At 43.1% G+C, this 23,504-nt stretch overlaps 1 protein-coding gene across 1 annotated transcript; it reads right to left on the bottom strand.

The window, feature by feature from the left end:
• Positions 1-157: 157 nt before the first annotated feature.
• Positions 158-23,303, bottom strand: NME3 (NME/NM23 nucleoside diphosphate kinase 3). The gene is made up of 5 exons (XM_030211286.1): positions 23,202-23,303; positions 11,981-12,111; positions 8,776-8,877; positions 8,575-8,687; positions 158-2,203 (listed from the first exon to the last, which is right to left on the bottom strand). The coding sequence occupies exons 1-5, from the start codon at positions 23,245-23,247 to the stop codon at positions 2,080-2,082; spliced, it is 516 nt and encodes a 171-aa protein (XP_030067146.1). The 5' UTR covers positions 23,248-23,303; the 3' UTR covers positions 158-2,079.
• Between the last annotated feature and the right edge of the window lie 201 nt (positions 23,304-23,504).

Here is a 23,504-nt window from a genome sequence, read left to right as displayed (position 1 = left end):
AATACTACTGGAAAAGACGCAAGTTAAATCCACTTCCCCATACTTTTTACCTGTGCTGTTTTCAACTAGTACACAGATTAGCTACTTAAACATTGTCAGTCCAGTTCCCAGAGGAATTTAGAGGTAGAAGGGAAGACAAGGCAAAAACAACAGATACTGAAGCTTTTATCATTTATTATCAAATACAAAATGGATACATCATCTTTAAAAAATACTCAAATGTCACATGCTTCTGTACTGTAAAAAAAACATTTCCTCATGTAACTACTGCTTGTGCATTTTCATGCACAAGGACAGGGCATGATAAAGGCAAATGGCTAAACATACTGCATCTTAGCTAGCCAGCAGGGAGCTCAGCAGCCTGAGCCCCAGGAGATCAAGTGCTTGCATAAACATTGTAAGAACTGTAGTCTTTCTACAGCAGCTCTCTATAACCCTATAGTGCTGAAGAGCTGATTTTTCTTGTTATTTCAATGTTGGAGAAGGCAGCACACCCAACTCAATGCAAACCTTCTCCAAAGATGACTAATCATGCCTCAAACTAAAAACACGGGGAGAGAGCAAAGGGAGATGGTAGTAACAATGACTCTGTAGCAAACAGCAAAAGTGGAAGTTTCCTTCAAATCTGCAATTAAAATCACATTAGGCACAGATTTTCACTATATTCCAAAACTTGTTTGTCCAGTAAACGTCACTCTGTACATTTTTCTGCAGCTGGAGAGGTGGGAGCTGCAGCTTTGGCCCCCTTCTTCTGACTGACATAAATGTACCCAAGCAGATGTTCAAGGTCACTTACAGCTACTGCCAGCATCCTTTCAACTACCCCAAGCACATTTCCTTGTGTAATTATCTTACCTGCATCATTCCCCCTCCCTCAAATTACACTTCTCCAGTAAACAAGCACAGAGAGCAAGATGGTCAGCACTTGTGAAAAATTATGCAAGTCAATCCATGAAAATAGAGCTTATGAATATTATACACCATCAATATTTTGGAGGTCTGCCCATCTTGATCCTAAAATCAGGAGCAAATTTGCTACAAAAAAATACTCTTTTCAGACCAAATTATGTAGTATTTTTCCAAGGGAAAAAGGGCTTTTGATTAAATTCAGTGTTAATCCATCAATCTATGTGTGTGTTATGGTCCGCTGTTATAGGATGAGATATAATGTTTAATGTGACTGAAAGATTTGTTGTTGGGGACTGGGGATATACTTATCACTTATGAGATCTGAAAGGGTGGAGCAGAAATTTCAAGCTAAATAGGCTAAGCATTCACTGCAGGTATTCCAAAACCTAGCCCTGGATGCCGGCCATCCTGAGTTTAGTGTGGTGGGTTAAACCTCAATGGACCTGAAGGGACGTCTCCATCACTGGTAAGAATGTCAGGGGGCTGAAGCTTGAAAGCTGACTAGTTTTTATACCACATGAATGCAAGCAAGATGCATACAGCAGAAGACTTGTGCAGTGACCCATACATAACTGGAGAGCTGAATAAAGCCCTGGGTCAATCAACCCCCCTACCTTCCACACTGTCCATCATGTGGCTGAAGGCAGCAGGGTAAGTATAACATCAGTGAAAAGACATGGGAGAGACCATTGATTGCTCAGAGATTTACAAATACAAGCAAGTGATTTCTTATGGATCAGTATTCAGCTACCGCAGTCAGTGCTTTTGTGAACACTGGCTGTGAGGGTTAAAGAAAATATCCAGTGCCACCATCCACATAGTAGCTGACACTGAATATCTAAGTAAGGAATTAGAACCTGAATTTATCCAGATAGTGGCAATATATACTATCTGGATCAGTTCTGGGACTGGCCATGCTCCGCTCAGTACTGAGGTAGCCTGTAAGGATGCTTTAAGTTTATTCTGAGGCAGTATCCCAACAATACCTCCAAGGATCTTGGTCAGCAGCACTTATCCCAACAACAGCAGCTGCTATCCCAATAAATGCTTTTGAATACTGACCCACATTAACATTTTTAGCAGATGTTTCCATTATTCTTGCCCTAAACTAGACCAAAGTAACAAGACGTGTAGAGCACCATCAGATTCTCAGTGACAAGAGTTTCTCTACTACAGTCCTTCGTAAATCCAGCTCTCGGCACTCTCTTCCCAGCACAGCAGTTCATCCGACTTGAACCAGAGAGTAATTTCCCGTCGAGCGCTCTCGGTTGAATCGCTTCCATGAATCACATTCCTGTAGGAAAGACAGCATGAAAACACAGGTACGTACCACTCCCAGTCTAGCTCATGCCAGTCACACAGTGCTCTGTAATGTCACATCAAAGGGTGGGGATGTGACTCAAAACAATTCTCTTCTGTGCTTTGGTGCAATTTCCCAGTCTGAACGTAAAGTGCTACACTTAACACTGCCGCTAAAACTCTAGGGCCCCAATGCTCAGAAGCAAATGTGGGTGATAGAGGCCATTAGTGCCCCCATTATTTGCTAGCGCAGAATTCACAAAGTGCTCTAGCACGGGGAAAAATGAGCATGCAGAATGATAATCGCAAATAGCATGCTAATACCATTCCAATGCTCAGCGAAGAGCACCCTAACAAGGGCGCCCTTACATGCCAACTCGGAGCTGGAGTTAGGTGTCCAAAGAGGTCGAGAAGCGATTGAGCCTTTCTTCCATCCCAATGGACACTTACCTCGCACTCATCTGAAACGGCGGATTTGAGCAGCTCAAGCATTGTCACTTGCAGAGGAGGACCGTCTCGTCCTCCAGTATGCAGTATACTGAAGCCAGTTTACTGATATTCTAGCTTGTGAGGCTCCTGTATTTTGTGAACTAGAGGAGTCAACCCTTTCCTGTTTTAACCTCCAATACCTACAAATTATTCTGTTGGCTTCTGGTTTCTCCTTTATCCATGTTTAATGGGGCAAAACAGCAGGTCTCTGAGAAAGGGCAGATCAAATGACAGTTATAAGGCTGGTTCAGAGGAATCTGCTGTGACTCAGTACTAGAAAGTTAAACCCCCCCTTTTTTTTCAACGATAAAGGATAATTCTAAAACAGCTACTTTACCTGCGCTAGGTAAGAAGCAAATACAGAACTGGTGCCTCCTCCCTCTGGCCATGCAGGGCTACTGGCTCCTCTTCCTCCTTCCCTCCTGCATTCTGGGCATGTGCTGAAGAGCTGTGCTTAATGCATAACTCTTGAGCACATTCGCCAGGCACCATCCTCCCCCTAACTTCTAAACAACTCCCTAATGCTCAACATTCTGAGCATGCCTACACTCTTCCCCAGGAACCCTGTACATCACGTAAATCTCTCTCGTCTGTACCCTTCTCCTCCACTACCAACTCCAGACGCCATTCCTTTTATTTGCTGTACCATACGCCTGGAATAGGACTTTGAGTCAGTACGTCATGCTCCAGCTCTGGCCGTCTTCAAATCTAGGCTAAAAGCCCCGCCTTTCCGAGGCTGCTTTTTTAACTCCTAACCCCTATTCGCTTGTTCAGTACCCATGTCTGCTTTATTATTCCCACCTTAAGTAATTCCCTTATTGGACTTGTTTGCCTGTCTTGATTAGATTGTAAGCGCTGTTGAACACGGACTGTCTTTTATATGTTCACTGTACAGCGCTGCGTACGTCTAGTAACGCTACAGAAATGATAAGCAGCAGTAGTATTAGTGTTCAGCATTAGGGAGTTGTTCAGAAGAGGTGTTCGGTGCCATTTCTCAGACACCGTTCAGTATAGCACCGGAGTACAGCATCAGGGCCTAGTACTGCAACCAGATGCAGCTCTAATAGCTGTGGCTGCCCCCTCCCTCCTCCTGCCTTGGACACCAGCACTGTTCTAGGGATATGTCAGGCTCTGTTAGCTGAACCGCAGAGCCTCCACAGGGTCCCCACCCACCATGTACATCCATGGAACTGAAGAACAAAGGGCTGGTTTCAAGTTACACCCATATCACAGGCCTGAACTCCATAGGGATTTGCCTCTCCCCCAAAAAAAACTAATTACCACGGCAGGTGTTCAGTTTCCTACCTGAATCTAAAGTAGAGAGGTGTGGTAGCCATGTTAGTCCACTCTTAAGGTTATCAATAGAAATCAAACAAAATAAAACATGGAAAAGAAAATAAGATGATACCTTTTTTACAGGACATAACTTAATACATTTCTTGATTAGCTTTCGAAGGTTGCCCTTCTTTGTCAGATCGGAAATAAGCAAATGTGGTAGCAGATAGTATATATAAGTGAAACATCCAAGCATTACTTTGACAGTCTAACAGGGTGGGGGTGGGTAGGAGATATGCATGGGGACATCAAAGCATTTCATTGATATTCTAACAGGATGGGTGTGGGTAGGTGAGAGGAGGGTGATCAACTGAGAAATACAATTTTATGGTTTATAATGGGCTAGAAAACCCAGATCCTTGTTAAGTCCTGTCTGTTGGGTGTCAAAATATTCAATCATTCTGACTTCAAAGGTCTTCCGTTCCTGTATTGTTTTAAAGTTACCGTTCAGGATTCTTACTATGAAATCACTGGTGAAGTGTTCTGGTCTTGTAAAGTGTTGGCCCACAGGGTGGGAACCTGACTGGCACCGGCTATCTTCATGAGATGTCTGTGCAGATTAAATCTTGTCTTAAGCATCTGGCCTGTTTCTCCAATATAGCATCCTTTGTTACATTTTTTACACTGAATGATACATACCACATTGGAAGAGGAGCATGTGACAGATTCCTTTATGTTGAATATTTTTCCTTTGTGAATGACTGTGGGGTCCTGTGAGATGTTTTGGCATAGTTTGCAGCTGGATATATTGCAAGGATGTGTGCCATTCTCTTCTTTTTGAGTCTGTGTTGGGAGCTTACTTCTAATTAGCTTGTGTTTTAAGTTGGGTGGCTGTCGGAAGGCCAGCACTGGTGGGGATGGGAATATCTCTTTCAGTAATTCATCTTCCTGACAAAGATGGGCAACCTTTGAAAGCTAATCAAGAAATGTATTAAGTTATGTCCAATAAAAAAGGTATCATCTTATTTTTTTCCATGTTTTATTTTGTTTGATTTCTATTGACTACCTGAATCTGCAAGCCCAAGTGCTGACACCCGACACCAGCTTACAGGTGATCTAACATGTAGCCATGCCACCATACCTATCAATACTAGCCAGTACCAAAATCTCCTCAGCCTGCAGAATTACTAGTAGTATGAAAGTCATACAGTACAAGGCTAGACCTCTACTTTCCAGTACATATAGTTTACATTTCCCTACAATGTCCATGTTCAACCAAACTAGCTTCATCTGTCCTCAGTTAACTCATGCCAGCTGGTAACCTTACAGATAGAACTGCTAGCAAGATAAAAGTATATTCACTAGCCTCAAATCATTCCCCAGCCATCTTCTTTCCACTCGTTTGCAGGGCTTAATACCATTGAAAGATAACAGTGGATTTCAATAAGTCATTGTTATTTTTATATACCACTCTTCATCAAAAACATCAGAGCCATTTACAACTCAAAGCAAATACATACATACAAACACAGTGAGGAAATAAGAGATATATCATTTTATTGAACCTTTCTACAATGTTTGTATGCTTTGAAAAATCTTAGTGGGCAACCACAAGACCTGACTGCAAAATAAAATGCTTTCGTAAATACACAAGTGTTGCCATACTGGGAAAGACCAAAGGTCCATCAAGCCCAGCATCCTGTTTCCAGCAGTGGCCAATCCAGGTTACAAGTACCTGGCAAGATCCCAAAACAGGACAATACTGCTGGACATTTCTTTTAGGAAGCTATCCAAACCTTTTTTAAACCCTACTAAGGTAACCGCTTTTACCACATTCTATAGCAACAAATTCCAGAGTTTAATTACACGTTGAGTGAAGAAATATTTTCTCCAATTTTGTTTTAAATTTACTACTTTGTAGCTTCATTGCATGCCCCCTAGTCCTAGTATTTTTGTAAAAGAGTAAACAAGTGATTTACCTCTACCTGTTCCACCCCACTCAGTATTTTATAGGCCTCTATCATATCTCCCCTCAGCCGTCTTTTCTCCAAGCTGAAGAGCCCTAGCCGCTTTAGCCTTTCCTCATAGGGAAGTCATCCCATCCCCTTTATCATTTTTGTCACCCTTCTCTGTACCTTTTCTAATTCCACTATATCTTTCTTGAGATGGGGTGACCAGAACTGCACACAGTATCTGAGGTGCGATTGCACCATGGAGCGATACAAAGGCATTATAACGTCCTCATTTTTGTTTTCCAAGTTATATGTAGGGATGAAGGAAGTCACACACACAATCAAAACACATTTTCCAATTAAAAGCAGTCATTCATTAACAAGTATAATAAAACTAGACAACACAAAATTTCAAAAACCCACTAGAAGCCCTGTGTTTCAGCATATATATGCCTTTTCCAAAAGGACTTTACACATTTGATACAAAACTACAGTAAAGTCAATGGCAAAGAGGCCCACAAATAATATAAAAACTTTAAATTTCACTTTTCGCACTGGGCTACTTTTTGCTAATTTCATTTCATTCCACATTTATACATTGCTTTCTTTCTTAATGACTCAAAATGGTTTTCATCAAAAATAAAATTACAATACAGCAGTACCTCAAACAGCAAGAATAATTAACCACATCCTACCGAACAAAGCATAAATAACAAAACATGGGAGAAGAGGTTGTTGTGACTGCAAATGTTTTAATTGCACTGAACTGGATATGTAATTTTGTTTAACTAGCTGTGCTGTACCATTTATAACATATATGGACCCTTTTACTTAGCCATGGTAAAAAGTGGCCTGCGGCAGTGTGAGTGCATCTTTTCGGCTCACACAGGGACAGTTTTTGTCGTGCCCCGGAAAAAGGGTCTTTTTTAAGGTGCAGGAAAATGGATGTGCAGCAAAATAAAAACCAGAACGCATCCATTTTCAGCCTGAGACCTTACCCCAACCACTGACTTGGCGGTAAGGTCTCAAGCGCTACCTGGGCAGCAGACATGCTGCGTGCGTCCATTGCCGTTTACCGCTGTTTTCGGTGCACACCAAATTCAGAATTACTGTGCGGGGCACGTGGTAGCCAGGCGGTAATGCTGATTTGATGCGTGCTGGACGCGAGTAGGCCCTTACGCACCTTTGTGAGAAGGGCCCCATAATTAAGGGGGGGGGGCCCTCTTTTTTTTTTTTTTTGTTTCTGATGAACATTTCTTTTCATATGCAGATGACATTTTGGGTGTTAGTTTCTGTTCTCGAAGATCTTACCAATGCCTTTAATAGAATACTCCTAAGGCAATTCCTCTATCTTTCAGGCACTTTCTTACCAGTAGAAGATCAATCTAAAGTACTGGGTGTTATTCTGGATTCTTCCTTATCTTCTGAGCCTCAGATAAATCATTTATGGAGAAAAACATTTTTTTAAACTAAAACAGTTATGCCTAATCTGATCTTATTTCTGTGAAGCACATTTTGCTTTACTGGTCCAGATGCTGTACGACAGCTGGATTACTGCAATTCTCTTTATTTGGGTTTGTCATCTAGACTGATGAACGAACTCCAACTCATTCAGAACACTTCAGCGTGACTAATCTTTTGGATTAGGAAGTTTGATAATGTTTTGCTTTTTCTTGCAGGATTACACTGGCTCCCTATACTAGTTCATATGGGACTAGATTAACTAAATCATACCAAAAAAATCAGTAAAGAAAAAATTATGCATCAAGAACTATAGAATAGTGCCTTATCCAGATGTAAATGCCAGCACCTACATTAGATGCAGACCAGGCAAATTCTTTAAAAATGCGTGCAACTCATAGAAACGCCCCCTAAACATGCCCCCTCTAAATTACACACACAGGAGTTACGCACACATTGTTCTAGAATACAGTGTGCGTGTAACTCCCAATTCAGGCCAATTCAGGCCAATAATTGGCTGTTAAAAGCCATTACCGGTGCTTCTTGGCTCATTAATCAAGTTGCGTGCGCAAATCGGCTATGCACACTGATTTGCTTGCACAACTTTAGTCGCCATACATAGAATCCAGGAGATACTGTTTAAAATTAGCATGCCTGGTGTTTCAAACTTTTTATGGCTTTATTTCTGAGTTTCCAATTAATTTGTTAGACACGCCATTGTTTAGGTACTCCTCTTGAACGCAGGATCAACTGTTGCTTTGTCCTCCCTCTTCCAAACGTATGCACTTCAAAAGCTTGTTTTAATTCTTCTTTCCAATTCCAAGCAATTTCTTCCCGGAATGCTTTACCCTTATTAGAACTGAACCAAATTATTTATTCTTTCATAAGAAACGGAAGACTTTTCTACTTGATAAATTTTAAACACTTAATGGATGGTTCCTTGTTTATAGAATTTATAATTTTTTAATATATATTAATGTATCTCCCAACTATGTATTGGTTCTCTTAAATTGTAAACCATGTTGCACTTTTTTTGGGATAAAGTGGTAATTAAGCGCTATATTGATATTATATAATCTTATCAGACAGCTGGTAAAGTTTCTTTTGTTTCCCACTCCTTTTTCCTGCAAAAGCAGAACCACATGGGACATTTTTGCCAAAATGAAAAAGGTCATAAGAGGACTCTAACCTGCTGACATCCACACAGAAATCCCCTCGGATAGTGCCAGGCTTGGAATCAGCTGGGTTGGTCTCTCCCAGCATGGTTCGAGCGGTTTTCACTACATCCAGCCCTTGCCATACCTGCAGAGAGAAAACAAGACCACCTATCAGAGGGTCAGTTCCCAGAGGAATGGGGTGGTGCTGAAGGCAGAGAGCAAGCAATACCAACCATAGCGAGCACTGGTCCTGAGCTCATGTATTTCACCAGCCGACTGTAAAATGGTCGATCCCGGAGAGCGATGTAATGCTCCTTGAGTAGTTCATCTGAGGCCTGGTAACACACAAAGGAAAAGAGATACGCAGAATTCTTTGCTTGTGAAAGTGAAACTAGAGAACATTTTTTTCTCATCAAAGAGAGCACCAGCACTGTTCCCAAGTTCCTACAGGAATACCAGCTTTAAAAAACTGTGAAAACTGATCTTTGCACAGAATTCCTGGGAATGTAAGCCAATATTTCATTTGAAAATAACATTCAGAAAGACTACATCTTAGCCAATGAAAACTCTACCAATTACATAGGTGTGTCCCAAACCAAGTACCGTATTTTTCGGACTATAAGACGCACCGGACCATAAGACGCACCTAGGTTTTAGAGGAGGGAAATAGGAAAAAAAAATTTTCCTTTTTCCCTCCTCTAAAACCTAGGTGCTCCGGTGCGTCTTGTCCGAGTTTTGGATCGCCGTCCCCTACTTACGCGATGCCATGTTCCCTGGTGGTCTAGTGACGTCGGGGCAGGAAAGAGCCGAGAATCTCGGTGGCCATTTTGAATATCGCCGAGACCGTCAGGAAGCAGTCAGGAGCACAGAGAGCAGCGCAATGGGCAGGAAAGAGGGGGCTCTTTCCTGCCCCGATGTCACTAGACCACCAGGGAACATGGCATCGCGTAAGTAGGGGACGGCGATCCAAAACTCGCTACCTTCGGACTATAAGACGCACCCCCCCATTTTCCTCCCAAATTTTGGGGGAAAAAAGTGCGTCTTATAGTCCGAAAAATACGGTATGTCTCATAATGCTCTCAGTCTGAATTATGAGTTTTCAAACCAAACTCTGATCCAGGGAAAATATTAAAGCTCTCAATCAAATCAAAACTTTCATTATTTTTATCTCAATCAATTTGTGCATTGAGAAATGCAGAAGACTCATCTAGAATCAGCTTGTCCTGAAAATTACAGTGTCTTATTAAAAAAAAAACTTCATATCCTTGTACATTTTTCACATTCTATTTTTAAAAAATGCAATCCAACACACATTACAGTAATGTCTGTTTTAATTGACATAACATTCTACACTTTCAACAACTATACAATTAAGAATAAGAAACCAGAAGTGTTTACACCCTTTGTCATAGCAAACCCAAATTAGCCGTTTTCTAAAAATTGTCTTAACAAGGTCTATAATAAATTAAACAGACACCTCTGTCCAATGACAGTAGTTGAGCTAATCTGACTAGTTCTGGATGAAAAACCAAGCTATTTGTGCAACTATGAATTGAATTTGTAGCAAAGGTTTAAACAAGCCAAACTCAGAGCTGCAGAAAAGAACTTCAGGATAACGTTATTCAAAAGAAGGACATATGCAAGGAGAAGGTTTTGTGGTCTTTTCAAGTAATGAGTGTGGTATAAAAAAAACAAAACAAAACCACAACACACTGCTAACACCATCCTTACAGTAAATCATGGTGGTAGCATTATGTTGTGGTGAGAGCCATGAGAAAGATGGATGATGCAAAGTACAGGCAGGTTCTAGTCTAGTCTGCCAGACTAGGGAGGAGATTCACCTTTCAGCAGGACAATGGTCTTAAACTCAAAGCAAAAGCAATAATGGAGCGATTCAGCAAGAAGGTGAATGTCCTCAAGTGGCCAAGTCAAAGCCTGAACCTGAATCCAACAGAAAACCTGTGCAAGACGAAGACTGCACAGGTGATCTGCGACTAACTTGAAAGAACCTGAACTATTCCACCAAGAAGAATGGATAAAACCACCATCCTAGGAGTGGCCTAGTGGTTAGGGTGGTGGACTTTGGTCCTGGGGAACTGAAGAACTGAGTTCGATTCCCACTTCAGGCACAGGCAGCTCCTTGTGACTCTGGGCAAGTCACTTAACCCTCCATTGCCCCATGTAAGCTGCACTGAGCCTGCCATGAGTGGGAAAGTGCGGGGTACAAATGTCACAAAAATAAAAATCCTGTTGTGCAAACTTGGTACTCACTTATATTAAATGATGAATGGCTGTTATTGCTAAAAAAGGGCTTCCACTGAGTCAAGGGGTGGGAAGACTTATGTGATCAAGAATAATTTCTTTTTTTGACTATTTCTATCACTGTTCTTTCACAGTGAAAGGGTAGAGGATATTTTGTAGATCAGTAAAACAAACTCTTACTTGAATGCATTTTGAACTGTATTTTTAGATGCATTTTGTACTGTATTGTGAAATATGTATGGGGGGGGGGGGGGGTCAAGACTTACAAAGCAGTATAACCAAACTAGGTCAGAACTCAAAAATCAACCTTCTTCTATCTGACCAAACCTGGTCTTGTACAGTTTCCAAGACGATAACGTCTATGGTGTCAATGTCAGTAGAGAGAACTCTCAAACAACCTCTGAGGATTTATCAATGAAGGATCATGGTGTGAGGAACTCCTGAAAATGGGATGTTCTTTTATTATTCACTTTTGTCCTATTTATTTTTAGCTACCGTACTCTGGCAAGCAGATAACAAACAGGGACTATTTCACTGTATCCTACATCAGGGCTTTTTTTGATCCTTATGTGAGTTTCTTTAAAAAGATAAAATTTGGAAAATAAATAAATAAATAAAAATGGGTATGTGTATGGCTCAGGGGAAGGCTTGTGAAAAACATCAGCACTGCATGAAGCTGACAAGAGCAAGACACACAAACAGTCACATGTGCATCCTTTTTTTTTATTCCAGGTATGACACATACTAGAAATCTGTTCCAATCATAAAACTGAAGCTTCTGGGCGCCGGAGTGTGGAAGACCCAAATTCAATTTGTGGGACCAAATCTGCTCCCCAGGCCAGCCAGAGCTCAGGAAGCTGCAAAGGCTGGGTCACAGCTCCTAGGGAAAAATTAGTCTCTATATTACACAATGGTGGCACCTACTGACAGGATCTCGACCTCATGATTGCAAGATCCTAGAAAGGGACCCTGATGCGTGACCCCACTCCCTAGCTGAGGACCTTTGCTGCAGTGGTTGGATTAAGTGAATTAGGAGGGGATAGAAAACAGGGGGGGGGGGGGGGAATCCCAGTGTGGTTTCTGACCCAGAAACCCAAAAAGCACAACAGTTTCCTAATGGAGAAGTATGTAAATGCAAAAAAAAAAACCTTAAGCTAGACATGTATGCTGTTTTACCTGCATTAGTTTCATCCCAACCAGCTTGAAACCTTTCCGCTCAAAGCGACGAATAATCTCACCAACCAGGCGCCGTTGGATGCCATCAGGTTTGATGGCTAGAAAGGTACGCTCGTTGATCCCTGTCCATGCTAAAAAAAAAAACAAAAAAAAAACTCACAGAAAACAGACTGATAAAGTTGGAACCCAGAGGACCACCACAGTATCAACCAAGCAAACTGATTTTACATGCACAGGTCAAACCAACATCGAGCAGTGGGAAGTAATTTTGAGAAGAAAAAAAAAAGGTGTATTAGATATCCAAGTGGTAGAGGGACAAACCCTCCTCCTCCCTTCCAAATGAGAACATATGTCAGTGTGGGCCACAAAATTCTTGTGCTAGGACACTGGTTGCCAGCCCTCAATAACAGTGGCACCACGTATTTTTTGAACAGTACAGTGTTCCTCTCATTTCCTTTTCAAAACAGATGTGAAAAGAGGATCTTGGCAAGTCAACTCCTCCATTGCCTCAGGTATGCACTTAAATTCTGAGCCCTCAGTTGACACAAAAGTGCCTACTGTACCTGAATGTTACTCAGGCATGAGCTAAATCCAAATCCCCCCTTTAAGCTTTTCAAAACTGTAAAAGGACAATTTTATACTAGGGCGTCATAGGCACCTCTGTAGCAGGGGCGTAGCTATCATGGGGCAACGGGGGCATAGGCCCCCATAGATTTGGCCCTGGACCCCTCTGCCGCGACCCTCTTGACTCCCCCTTCCCACTGCCAACCCTCCCCCGCTGCCGTCGCGTACCTTTGCTGGCGGGGGACCCCAACCCCCGCCAGCTGAAGTCCTCTTCTCAGCCGCGTGGCGTTGCTTGCTGAATGATCTGATCAAGTTTCTGTGCATGCGTCTGACGTCCTGCACGTTGTATGTGTAGGACGTCAGACGCACCCACAGAAACAGATTCAAATTTGAACATTCGGAAATGCCGCGCAGCCGAGAAGAGGACTTCGGCTGGCGGGGGTTGGGGTCCCCCGCCAGCAAAGGTACACAGCGGGAGAGGGTTGGCGGCAGGAAGGGGGGGTTGAGAGGGTTGCGGTGGCGGCGGGGGTTCAGCAATGCCATGCGGCCGAGAAGAGGACCGGCTGGCGGGGGTTGGGGTCCCCCGCCAGCAAAGGTACACAGCGGGAGAGGGTTGGCGGCAGGAAGGGGGGGTTGAGAGAGTTGCGGGGGGGGGGGGGGGTCAGCAATGCCACGCGGCCGAGAAGAGGACTGGCTGGCGGGGGTTGGGGTCCCCCGCCAGCAAAGGTACACGGCAGGGGACGGTTGTGGTGGCGGGGGGAGGTGAAAGTTGGCGGCAAGCGGGGAGGGTTGGTGGCTAAACTGTGCCCCTCACCTCGGACTCTGGACCCCCCTCCCGTCGAAGTCTGGCTACGCCCCTGCTCTGTAGGTGCTATTTATAATGATAAGTAGATGCCTATCCTTATGAAATGCTGGCTAGAGAATTACACAGGGACGGGGACCCATGGTAACTGTGGGAATGGGAATGGGGACAGAGCCTGTGAGGACGGGGATGAACTTTGTCCCCATGTCATTCTCTGCTCTGAAGCCTGTTAATGAACTGGACCATTATTTATGTTTTTTAATGATGCAGACAATGATATTTTGATTTTTTGGGAAAAACAAGCAAACTTGATGGTCACAACTACCTGCAATCTTCTATTGCAGGAAGGACTGTGGAAGACACGAGAGCCAGACTGAATCCTGAGATTCTTGATGACATTCATCCACAGATGAGAAAATCATAACAGTGCTTCATAGGGCATATTTCTCCCCTGCTAGGGCATACAAAACGGGTTGTATTTTTTACCCCTGGACATTTTAACAAGGTGAATTAAGATTCCTTGGGGTAGCTGAAGTCAGCTATTGTTGGGGTTGGAAAGGTAGAGAGTGGTGGTGATGGTGGTGAGGGGTTATTAAAGTTGCTCATTGTTTATAAAATACAAATAGAAAACAATAATAACAACAATAGTTGCACAGCATATTGTTCCTTTTTATATTTTAATAAAAAGATTTAAATATAAAATCGTAAGTGTTCAAGGCTTCTGCAGATGAGGACAGACCCCACAGGGATGGGGCGGGGACAGGGGCAGAACCTGAGGGGATGGGGACAGACTTTGTCACCCTGTCATTCCCTAATGCTGGCATATGTGACAAAGAACAGGCCTGATCACGTACTCTTCCTGGTGTAAATGAAGGCGTGTACTCTATGCACATGTGCACATAGATTAAGGTATTTGTTCATAATCTAAGTACCTATGTGCAGACTTCATCCAAACTCCACCCCTGTGCATGCCCACCAGCAAAATACACTCCATCATGTTATGGTGCATACTTTTATGCCAGTCAGTATTTTTAAAGAAGTCTTTATATGGCCAAATACATGTGGGAATAACCTCACAAAATTACCTCTGTCATATCAATAATCTCTTCAAATGAAACATTCTGTTGCATTTGCTTGTACTTTTTATATCACTTACTTAGAGTCTGTTTTGAAGAAAAACAGGAAAATTAAGTTAATATAAAACGCAGAACGAAAAAAGTAAGAAGAAAGTTTGAGCACATGGGAAGATTGGGACACTTCTTTTGGATCATGTAGGAGTCATCTTTGAATATGAACCATTGCACTGAACGATATATTTTGAGAACACCATACCTGCAGATAAGTGAATCTTTTGGAATTGTTTATTGACATGTAATATTACTTTAAGACATCAAAGATAGATGACATTATTCTAAGTTATATGGTAGGCAGGGTGGACTCAGTGCAATGATGGTTGGGGAGTGAATTATTGAGGAGTCGATCCTACATGGATTATGGTATAACTAGCCGTTAAGCCCGTAAAAACGGGCGAGTATTGCAGCCCTCCTCTCTCCCCTGGCCTCACCCCGTCCACCGATCCTCCCCCCCCCCCCCCCATATCCAGCAACCCTCCTCTGTCCCTTGGCCTCCCCCCCTCCCCCCATGTCCAGCAACCCTCCTCTCTGCCCTGCTCTCACCCCATGTCCAGCAACCATGCCCTCTCCCCCCTGCCCTCCCCCCCATATCCAGCAACCCTCCTCTGTCCCTTGGCCTCCCCCCTCCCCCCATGTCCAGCAACCCTCCTCTCTGCCCTGCTCTCACCCCATGTCCAGCAACCATGCCCTCTCCCCCCTGCCCTCCCCCCCATGTCCAGCTACCCTCCTCGCCGCCGCTCCCTCCCCCCTCCGTGCCGGGCCCCCTGCACTGACCTGACGGCATCTCTCACCTCCGTGTGACAGCTCTGCTGCTGCTTCCTGCAGCGCTTCCACACGGAGGTGAGAGGCGCTGTCAGGTCAGTGCAGGGGGCCCGATATGGAGGGGGGCGGGGAATGGCGGCGGAGGTTGGTTCGCGCGATGTTCATTTCCAGGCGGAAGCATCCGACTCCGTTTCCCTCTCTGTTCTGCCCTCTGACGTCTTGATGCAAGGGCGGGGCAGAGAGGGAAGTCTGTACTGCGCATTTGCAGGTGAGTCGGTCACTTGCCGTTTATATGTTTGATGCACTTGGTCTGAGCACAATCAATATACAGGTTTTTAAAAAATATATTTTAGGTTTGTGTTAGTATTTGATTTAGTATTTTTTGAAAACTGGACCTGCTTATTACCCCAGATATATATTTGTGATTAAATTTTAACTGCCAGACCCTCGACCATTCTACTAATATCTGGAGATCCCTTTTCATGGTTTCTACTCCCTCCAGGGTATCCACTCTATTGGCTATCTTTCTGTCAGCTGCAAAAAGGCAAACTTTTCCTTCTAACCCTTCAGCAATGTCTCGCATAAATATATTAAACAGAATCGGCACCAGAACAGACCCCTGAGGCACTCCACTACTCACCTTCCTTTCCTCCAAGCAGATTCCATATACCACCACCCTCTGTCACCTGTCAGTCAACCAATTTCCAATCCAGATCACCACTTTGGGTCCTAAATTCAGCCCTCTCAGCTTATTCATGAGTCTTCTGTGAGGGGCTGTATCAAAGGCTTTGCTGAAATCCAAGTAGATTACATCTATCGCATGTCCTTCGTCCAGTTCTTTGGTCACTGTATAATTATACTACAGCAAGAGGCCCTCACTGGATGCCCACCGGAAGGGTGGAAGGCCAGATTTTAGGACTCAGGCTGTAAAAATACCAGCTAGGTTTAAGAATCTATGACTGGCTGAGCAAGGACGTGCTTTACCTGTAAGTTAATATGTGTCCCCGCTTGGGATCCATCCACTGGAATAGTGGTGGGTCAATTTACATACCTTAAACAGCTTAAACTGCTAAAAGGCACTGACTAGGCCTCATTAGAATTTGGTGTGACATTCAAAAGCAGTGCAAAAGCCAAGATCAAGGAATTGATGGCTAAAATGCTAAGTCAGATTACAAGATGATATGAACCTGAGATATCTATATTTAGATATCTTCATAAAAAAAGTTGTTTTGTTCATGTTTGGATGTCCGTATCTAGGGAGATGTTCATGTTTTGATGTTTGGATGTCCGTATCTAAGGAAGTGTTTACAAAAAGGGAAGTTGCACAACAAGTTGCAATACTAAAACGGAAGAGCACCTGGCCGGAGGTCATGACTCATAGATTAAGCAATATTAGAGAAAAAAATCCCTCTCCATAGACTTGTATAGTGACCAAATTGTATAAAAGCAGGGTGCATGCAAGCCCTCGAGAGAACTTTTCTTCAACGCCTCGAAAGCAGCAGAGCTCCGGTCAGCTGAATCCAGAATTTATCTGATGAATGTACCTGATTAAAGTCTGATATGCAAATAAACTCTTCATTCTAAATGATGGTTTGTGGGCTTCACTTAATGATGAAAGGCTGTAAGTACAAATGCTTTTGCTACATCAGGCTATCATTCGCTGCATTATATAACCTGTAGCCTAAATCCAGTTTGTCATAAGGCTGGTATCTATTCCTTGCCAGTGCTGAGAGGCGGACTAATGCCGGTATTTGAGACCTAACGTCTCTCTCAGTGGCAATTCCTTTTAAAACCTCATAACTCCTGGATTACCCCAGTACTAGTGTTATTTAGAGATGGAGTCAGATTGAGGTCACTCTAGCCTTCTTGGGGGGGGCTCGGGACCCCCCCATTTCTCAACATCACCCAGTTAAATAAGTCAATCAGATTCGTTTGGCAGGGTTTTCCTTGGGTCAAGTCATGTTGCCTTGGATCTTGTAACCTGTTGGCTTCTAGAAAATCCACTATTCTTTCCTTTAGCAGCGATTCCATTATTTTTCCTACCACCAACGTGAGGATTAGCGGCCTGTAGTTTCCCACTTCTTCCCTGTCTTCGCTGTTGAGAAGAGGGACCACTTCAGCTCGTCTCCAATCCCTCGGTACCTCTTCCGTCTCTATTAAATAAATCCTTAAGAGGTCCCGCCAGGATTTCTCTGAGCTCCCTCAGTACCCTGGGATGTATCCCATCCAGCCCCATACCTTTGTCCACTTTCAGATTTTCAAGCCATTTATAAACACTTTCTTCCATGAATGGCACAATAGCTACTCCATTCCCAGATATAACCGCTGCCATCAACCGCAGTCCTTCTCCAGGATTTTCTTCCGTGAACATCGAAGTGTATTTGTTTAGCATGTTCGCTTTATCCTCATTACTCTCCACATAGCTATTCTCAGTGTTTTTCACTCTTGCAATTCTATTCCTATTTTTCTCCTTTCCTCAATATATCTAAAAAAGATCTTGTCACCTCTCTTTACCTCTTTAGCCATTTTTTCTTCCACCTGTGCTTTTGCTAGCCATATTTCCCTCTTCACTTCTTTAAGCTTAATCCGGTAAACTTTTCTGTGATTTTCTCATTGAGTTCTTTTGTATTTCTTGAACAAAGCCTCTTTTGCCCTTATTTTTTCAGCCACTTGTTTGGAGAACCATATGAGCTTCCTGTTTCTCTTGTTTTTGTTTACTTTCCTTGCGTAAAGATTGGTTGCCATATTTATAGTAGTTTTCAGCTTGGATCACTGCACTCCTACTTCTCCATTTCCTACCCCTGCCATCAGTTCCTTCTTCAAGTATTCCCCCATTTTACCAAAATCAGTACATCTGAAATCCAGTACTTTGAGTTTTGTGCGTCTGCACTCCACTTTTGCTCTTACATCAAACCATATCATGTGATGATCACTATTACCCAGGTGGGCACCCACACGGATTTTAAAAACACCGTTTACCCTTCCCTCGTGGGCTCCATCACCAGTTGTCTCAGCAAGGCACTTTGACAGGCATCCACGATCTCTCTACTTCTTTCCGATTCTGCCAACAGGACATTCCAATCCACATCAGGCAAGTTAAAAATCTCGCAACAATAGCACCTCCCCTTTCATACCAAGCTTATGAATATCTTCTATCAGGCCTTTGTCCAGCTTCTCCATTTGTGCCAGAGGTCTGTAGATAACACCTGTGTGGATACAGGTTCCATCTTCTCTTTCCAGGATGTCCCATATAGCTTCTTCCTTTCCCCAGGTACCCCGCGTTTCAGCTGCTCTGATATTGGTTTTCATCTATAATGTCACTCCTCCACCTCTTCGGCCCTCCCTATCCCTTCTAAAAAAATTATAGCCCGGTATGGTTGCATTTTACAGGACCAGGACACTGTACCAGTGACTTCACAGTGAGAATCCTGAAAGGTAACTTTAAAATCATACAAGAACGTAAGACCTTTGAAGTCAGAATGATTGAATATTTTAACACTCAACAGAAAGGACTTAACAAGGATCTGGGGTTCCTAGCCCATTATAAACCATAAAGCTGTATTTCTCTGTTGATCACCCCACCCCTCAATTATCCACACCCATCCTGTTAGAATATCAATGATATGCTTTGATGTCCCCATGCATACCTCCGACCCACCCCCATCCTCCCACCCTGTCAGACCGTCATAGTAATGCTTGAATGTTTTCACTTATATACACTGTCAGCTAGCACATTTGCTTATTTCCGATCTGACGAAGAAGGCTAATCAAGAAATGTATTAAGTTATGTCCAATAAAAAAGGTATCATCTTATTTTCTTTTCCATGTTTTATTTTGTTTGATTTCTATTGATATCCTATTCATGGGAATCACTGAACCATGTATCTGTAAGTATCTGTAACAGCAACAATATCCAAGTTTTCCTCAAACATTAGTGCTTGCAGATCTTGAACCTTTTTACCTTGACTACGAGCATTTGTGCTCATTGCTTTCCATGTGTTAATCGAGTTAGGATGGTTTTCTTTATTTACATTACCATTCCCTCTGCCCCCAGGTATTTTCTGGGGGTGACTTTCTGAATTCCTTTGTTTCCTTTTGTCATCCCCGCCGTCTAGTTTAAATGTCCAGAAACATAGTTCCTGAATTTCTCCCCAAGGATCCTTTTTCCTGTCACCAAAAGATGGAGCCCATCATTACAGTACAGCCCATGATTTTGCCATGTACTGCCCCATCCTCCTTTGTATCTGAAACCTTCTTCCTTACACCAAACTTTGAGCCACCTATTGAATTCCTCTGTTTTATGTAGTCTTTCTTCTCCCTCCCCACATGTAGGAATAACTTCAGAAAAAGCCGCAGTGCAAACCAGTCCCTCCCCAAGCTTCTGGAATGCTCTCTATGCTCTAAACCTATTATTGATGGCCAGGTCATTTGTCCCCAGGTGGATTACAACATCAGTATTAGAACCTTACTCTCCTCTTGGATCAAGCTCAATATTTGGTCAGTACTTCTAGTAGATGAGGATGCAGGAAGACATGTCTTTTATAACAATAAAAAAGATCTGAGCTAAAGATGTGGCGGGGGGGGGGGGGGGGGGTAAGAGAAGGTCCTGGAACCAGAGTTGCAGTTAAGTGAGGGCAGGGTCGGCTCAAGGCAAGGTGCCGCCTGAGGCGGAGCTAGGATGCCACCCCCCCCCCCCCCGAACGAGACAGGGTCCCTGGGCGGAGATGCTGCCCCCTTCCTAACTGCTGCTGGCACCTGGCATCTCCCTTTCATGGCATTACCCTGCAGTGGCAGCAATTCCCAAACACTGCCCTGCCGCCGGCACCCGCCTCTTCCTTTTACAGCTGCCTGAGACTCTGACAAAACAGGAAGTTACGGCAAAGAGGCGGCCGCAGTAAAGGGAAGAGGCAGGTACTAGTGGCAAGGCAGTGTATGGGAATTGCTGCCGCTGCAGGGTAACGCCGGGAAGATATCGCCGCTGCTGGGTAACGCTGGAGAGGTGCCACTCCTGAAGAGTGTCACCTGAGGCCCCTGCCTCAGGTGGCCAAATGGTCGGGCCGCCCCTGGGTGAGGGGTAAAGGAGTAGCATTTAGGCCTTTCCTAATGGCCCTCCCCCATATCAATAATTTTTGTGTTGTATGTTCTACCCATTAACTCATTGGACCCTAACATTGAGGGAGAGCGTTTTCATTTGAATTTATATGCAGAGGAGCAAATACTGCTGCTGTATATACTTTCCACAACTCTTGTTGAGCAACCTTTGCTGCTGAATGTTGCTCCCGCTAATTCTGTGACTCCTGACTCAGACGCTGTGCGCCGAAACACGGCCCGTGTCGGATCATTTTTGAAGATTGTTCTGCAACGGAGTATGATTAAAGCATTTGTGTCCCTATTTTGAAGGCACTTGGTGCTTTCTTTTGCTGTTTTGGACTTTTGTGTGTACTTTGCTCCCTCTCTTTGCTGTGCTATCTACATTATTCTATACAATACAGTAATACATGGCCAAACTGCAGTGACGATATCCTGTTTACTGATGGGTTCATCTTAACTGTTGTTGTAATCTGCCTTGGGAAGCCTGGTGTTATATAGACTGGAAGTAAATTTAAACTCTTCTTTCAATGGGGCACATGGAATCACATCTTCACCTCATCTCTTTTGTACAAATGGATTATTATGGGGGGGGGGGGGGGTTAGCATGTTTCAAGGACAAGTGGTTTTCATACGTAAAAATAATAAAAATAAATATTTTCTTTCATGCAGATCTCTCATTTGTTTTAATTATGTTTAAACAAATGAGAGATCTGATGTAAGCCCCTAATGCAGTCCATTGGTTTCCTTATATTTTGTCCTCGCGACGACTTACACTGTGTTCTACCCACATCAAATGTTTATGAATCATACACATCTGTCCCGGAAAACAGAATTTTAGTTCAAAATAAAAAAAGACTTGCTAATTTCTGGCTTTCATTCAGTACCTTACAATACCTACAAAAGAACTGTGCACAGTCAGGTTTAAGGATTATATGCCGGAGATCTTATAAAGAGCAGATATACTATACATACTAGATTGGAGCAGGGTTATATTGCATTGATTATTTCGCTCGGTCAGCAGCATTTGACCTAATAGATCATGATCTATTACTTAATGGGCTGAAGGAAGTTGGCATCTCAGGTACGATCTATGATTGGTTCACTTCTTTTCTTATGAATCGGTCATTTAAAGTTGTACAAAATTGTTCCATTTCGAAAGTTCACTCTGTTTCCTGTGGGGTACCACAAGGATCGGTTTTATCACCAATTTTGTTTAATCTATACATTAGTCCTCTTTCATTACTTATCCAGTCTTTGGGTATTAGTTCATATTCGTAAGCGGATGACTTTCTCTTGATCCATTATGTGAAACCATTGGACATTGAGTTAACAAATTCAAAATTGTCTTGATGAGGTGGCTAGTTGGCTTAAAAGTCATCATTTAGTCTTAAATCCAGATAAGACTGTTACATACTACTTATCATTTCTATAGCACTACCGGACGTACGCAGCGCTTCACACTTGAACATGGAGAGACAGTCCTGCTCGATAGAGCTTACAATCTAATTATGACAGACAGACAGGACAAGTAAGGGATAAGGGTTAGGACAGACAGGACATATATCAGGGATAGGGGAGAGTTGAAGGGTTAGGTTTAGGAGTTAAAAGCAGCATCGAAGAGGATAACAGGTCGTGAAGTAGTTCCTTCTGTAATACTTACACTGTTTAATAAACAGATACCAACGGTACAATCTTTTAGATATTTAGGAGTCATTATTGACTCAGCTCTGTCATTTAATGAGCAAATATCTGAGATAGTAAAGAAATCTTTTTAGCATCTACGAAAACTGCATTCAATTAGAAATTTGATCGACAAAGATTCGCTATGTACCCTAACATATACATATATTATGACACGTCTGGATTATTGCAACATCATCTATGCAGGCCTTACTAAGATCAATATAAAACGGTTACAAATGATACAAAATACAGCAGCCCGTATTATTTGTAGGGCTTCAAAATATGAAGGGATTACATCTCTCTTATACCATCTTCACTGGCTCCCAGTTGAAGCAGGAATAAAATTTAAGATTCTCACTCTGACACATAAAGCCTTACATTTACTGACTCCATCATATTTAGCCAATCTCATTATACCATACAAACACTTCGATCACTTACAGATAATAGATTAGTAATTCTGTCACCCCAAAAGGCCAGATGGGAGTCTACCAGAACCTCAGCTTTCTTTTTTCTAGCCCCTTCCAAAAACTATTAGAAGAATCCTATATTCAGTTCCGTAAATTCCTGAAAACATATTTGTTTCAGAATACGTTCGACAATAATCTGGGGTGAAAGGGAAAAACAGACAATGAATATGTATGAACTAGTAATATGTATAATTATATTTTTGGCATGGATGGTTGTTTATTGACTACATACCTTTTAACATGGATGTTTTTTGTTTTGCTGTGCTTTTCTATCAAATTAATGGATTTCCTGTATGTTTTTAATATAATTTTTCTTTTTAAAGATGTAAACCGTTCTGTTTTGCGAATGCAATAAGAAACGGTATAGTAAATAAATAAACAAACAAACAAACAAACAAACGATACTGTACCCAAATAAAACACAGCGGAGAAACTCACATAGCCTTTCTACAAAGAGGCAGGACGTCGGGGAGTGGGGGTGATGGGATGAATATACACACCCGGAGCCCGGACAGGCTACCGGCTGCAGTTCCTCCCTTTCCCAGCAGGGGGCGAGGGTGCATGCAGACAGGCGTCTCTGCCGGGTGCCGGGGTTGTTGCGCGTCATTGAAAAGAGGTAGCAAAGCATCCAAGAGCGCAGGGCAGGAGCCCGGAATACGGAACCGAAGCCCCTGCGGCCCAGCTGAAAGGCCAAAGGCTGGCGCCTCTACACTCACCACTTGGGAAGATGTGTGCGAAGATGGTCAGTATGAGGCAGATCATGATCAAGGTAGCGGGCTAGCCTAGAAGCTGAGCCGGACAAGAGCGAGCACGCACGGCACGACGCTGACTCAGGAACGTCAACGCGCTCCTTAAAGGGAACGTGAAGGGTTGGGTACAGAGAGTTGGAGGAGATCCCCTGGAGGCAGAAAGGTTTTACTCGGCGAGAGTACGCAGGTTGGTTGTACTCGCACCACGCCAACTCAATTTAAACATCCTTGTTGAAATCGATTAGGATAAGCTCTGTTTCCACTCCCCTA

This window comes from Microcaecilia unicolor, chromosome 8, assembly GCF_901765095.1.
Source record: "Microcaecilia unicolor chromosome 8, aMicUni1.1, whole genome shotgun sequence".
Taxonomy (NCBI): Eukaryota; Metazoa; Chordata; class Amphibia; order Gymnophiona; family Siphonopidae; genus Microcaecilia; species Microcaecilia unicolor.
Note: the sequence above shows the minus strand (reverse complement) of the source record. Positions and strands in the feature narration are given on the sequence as shown.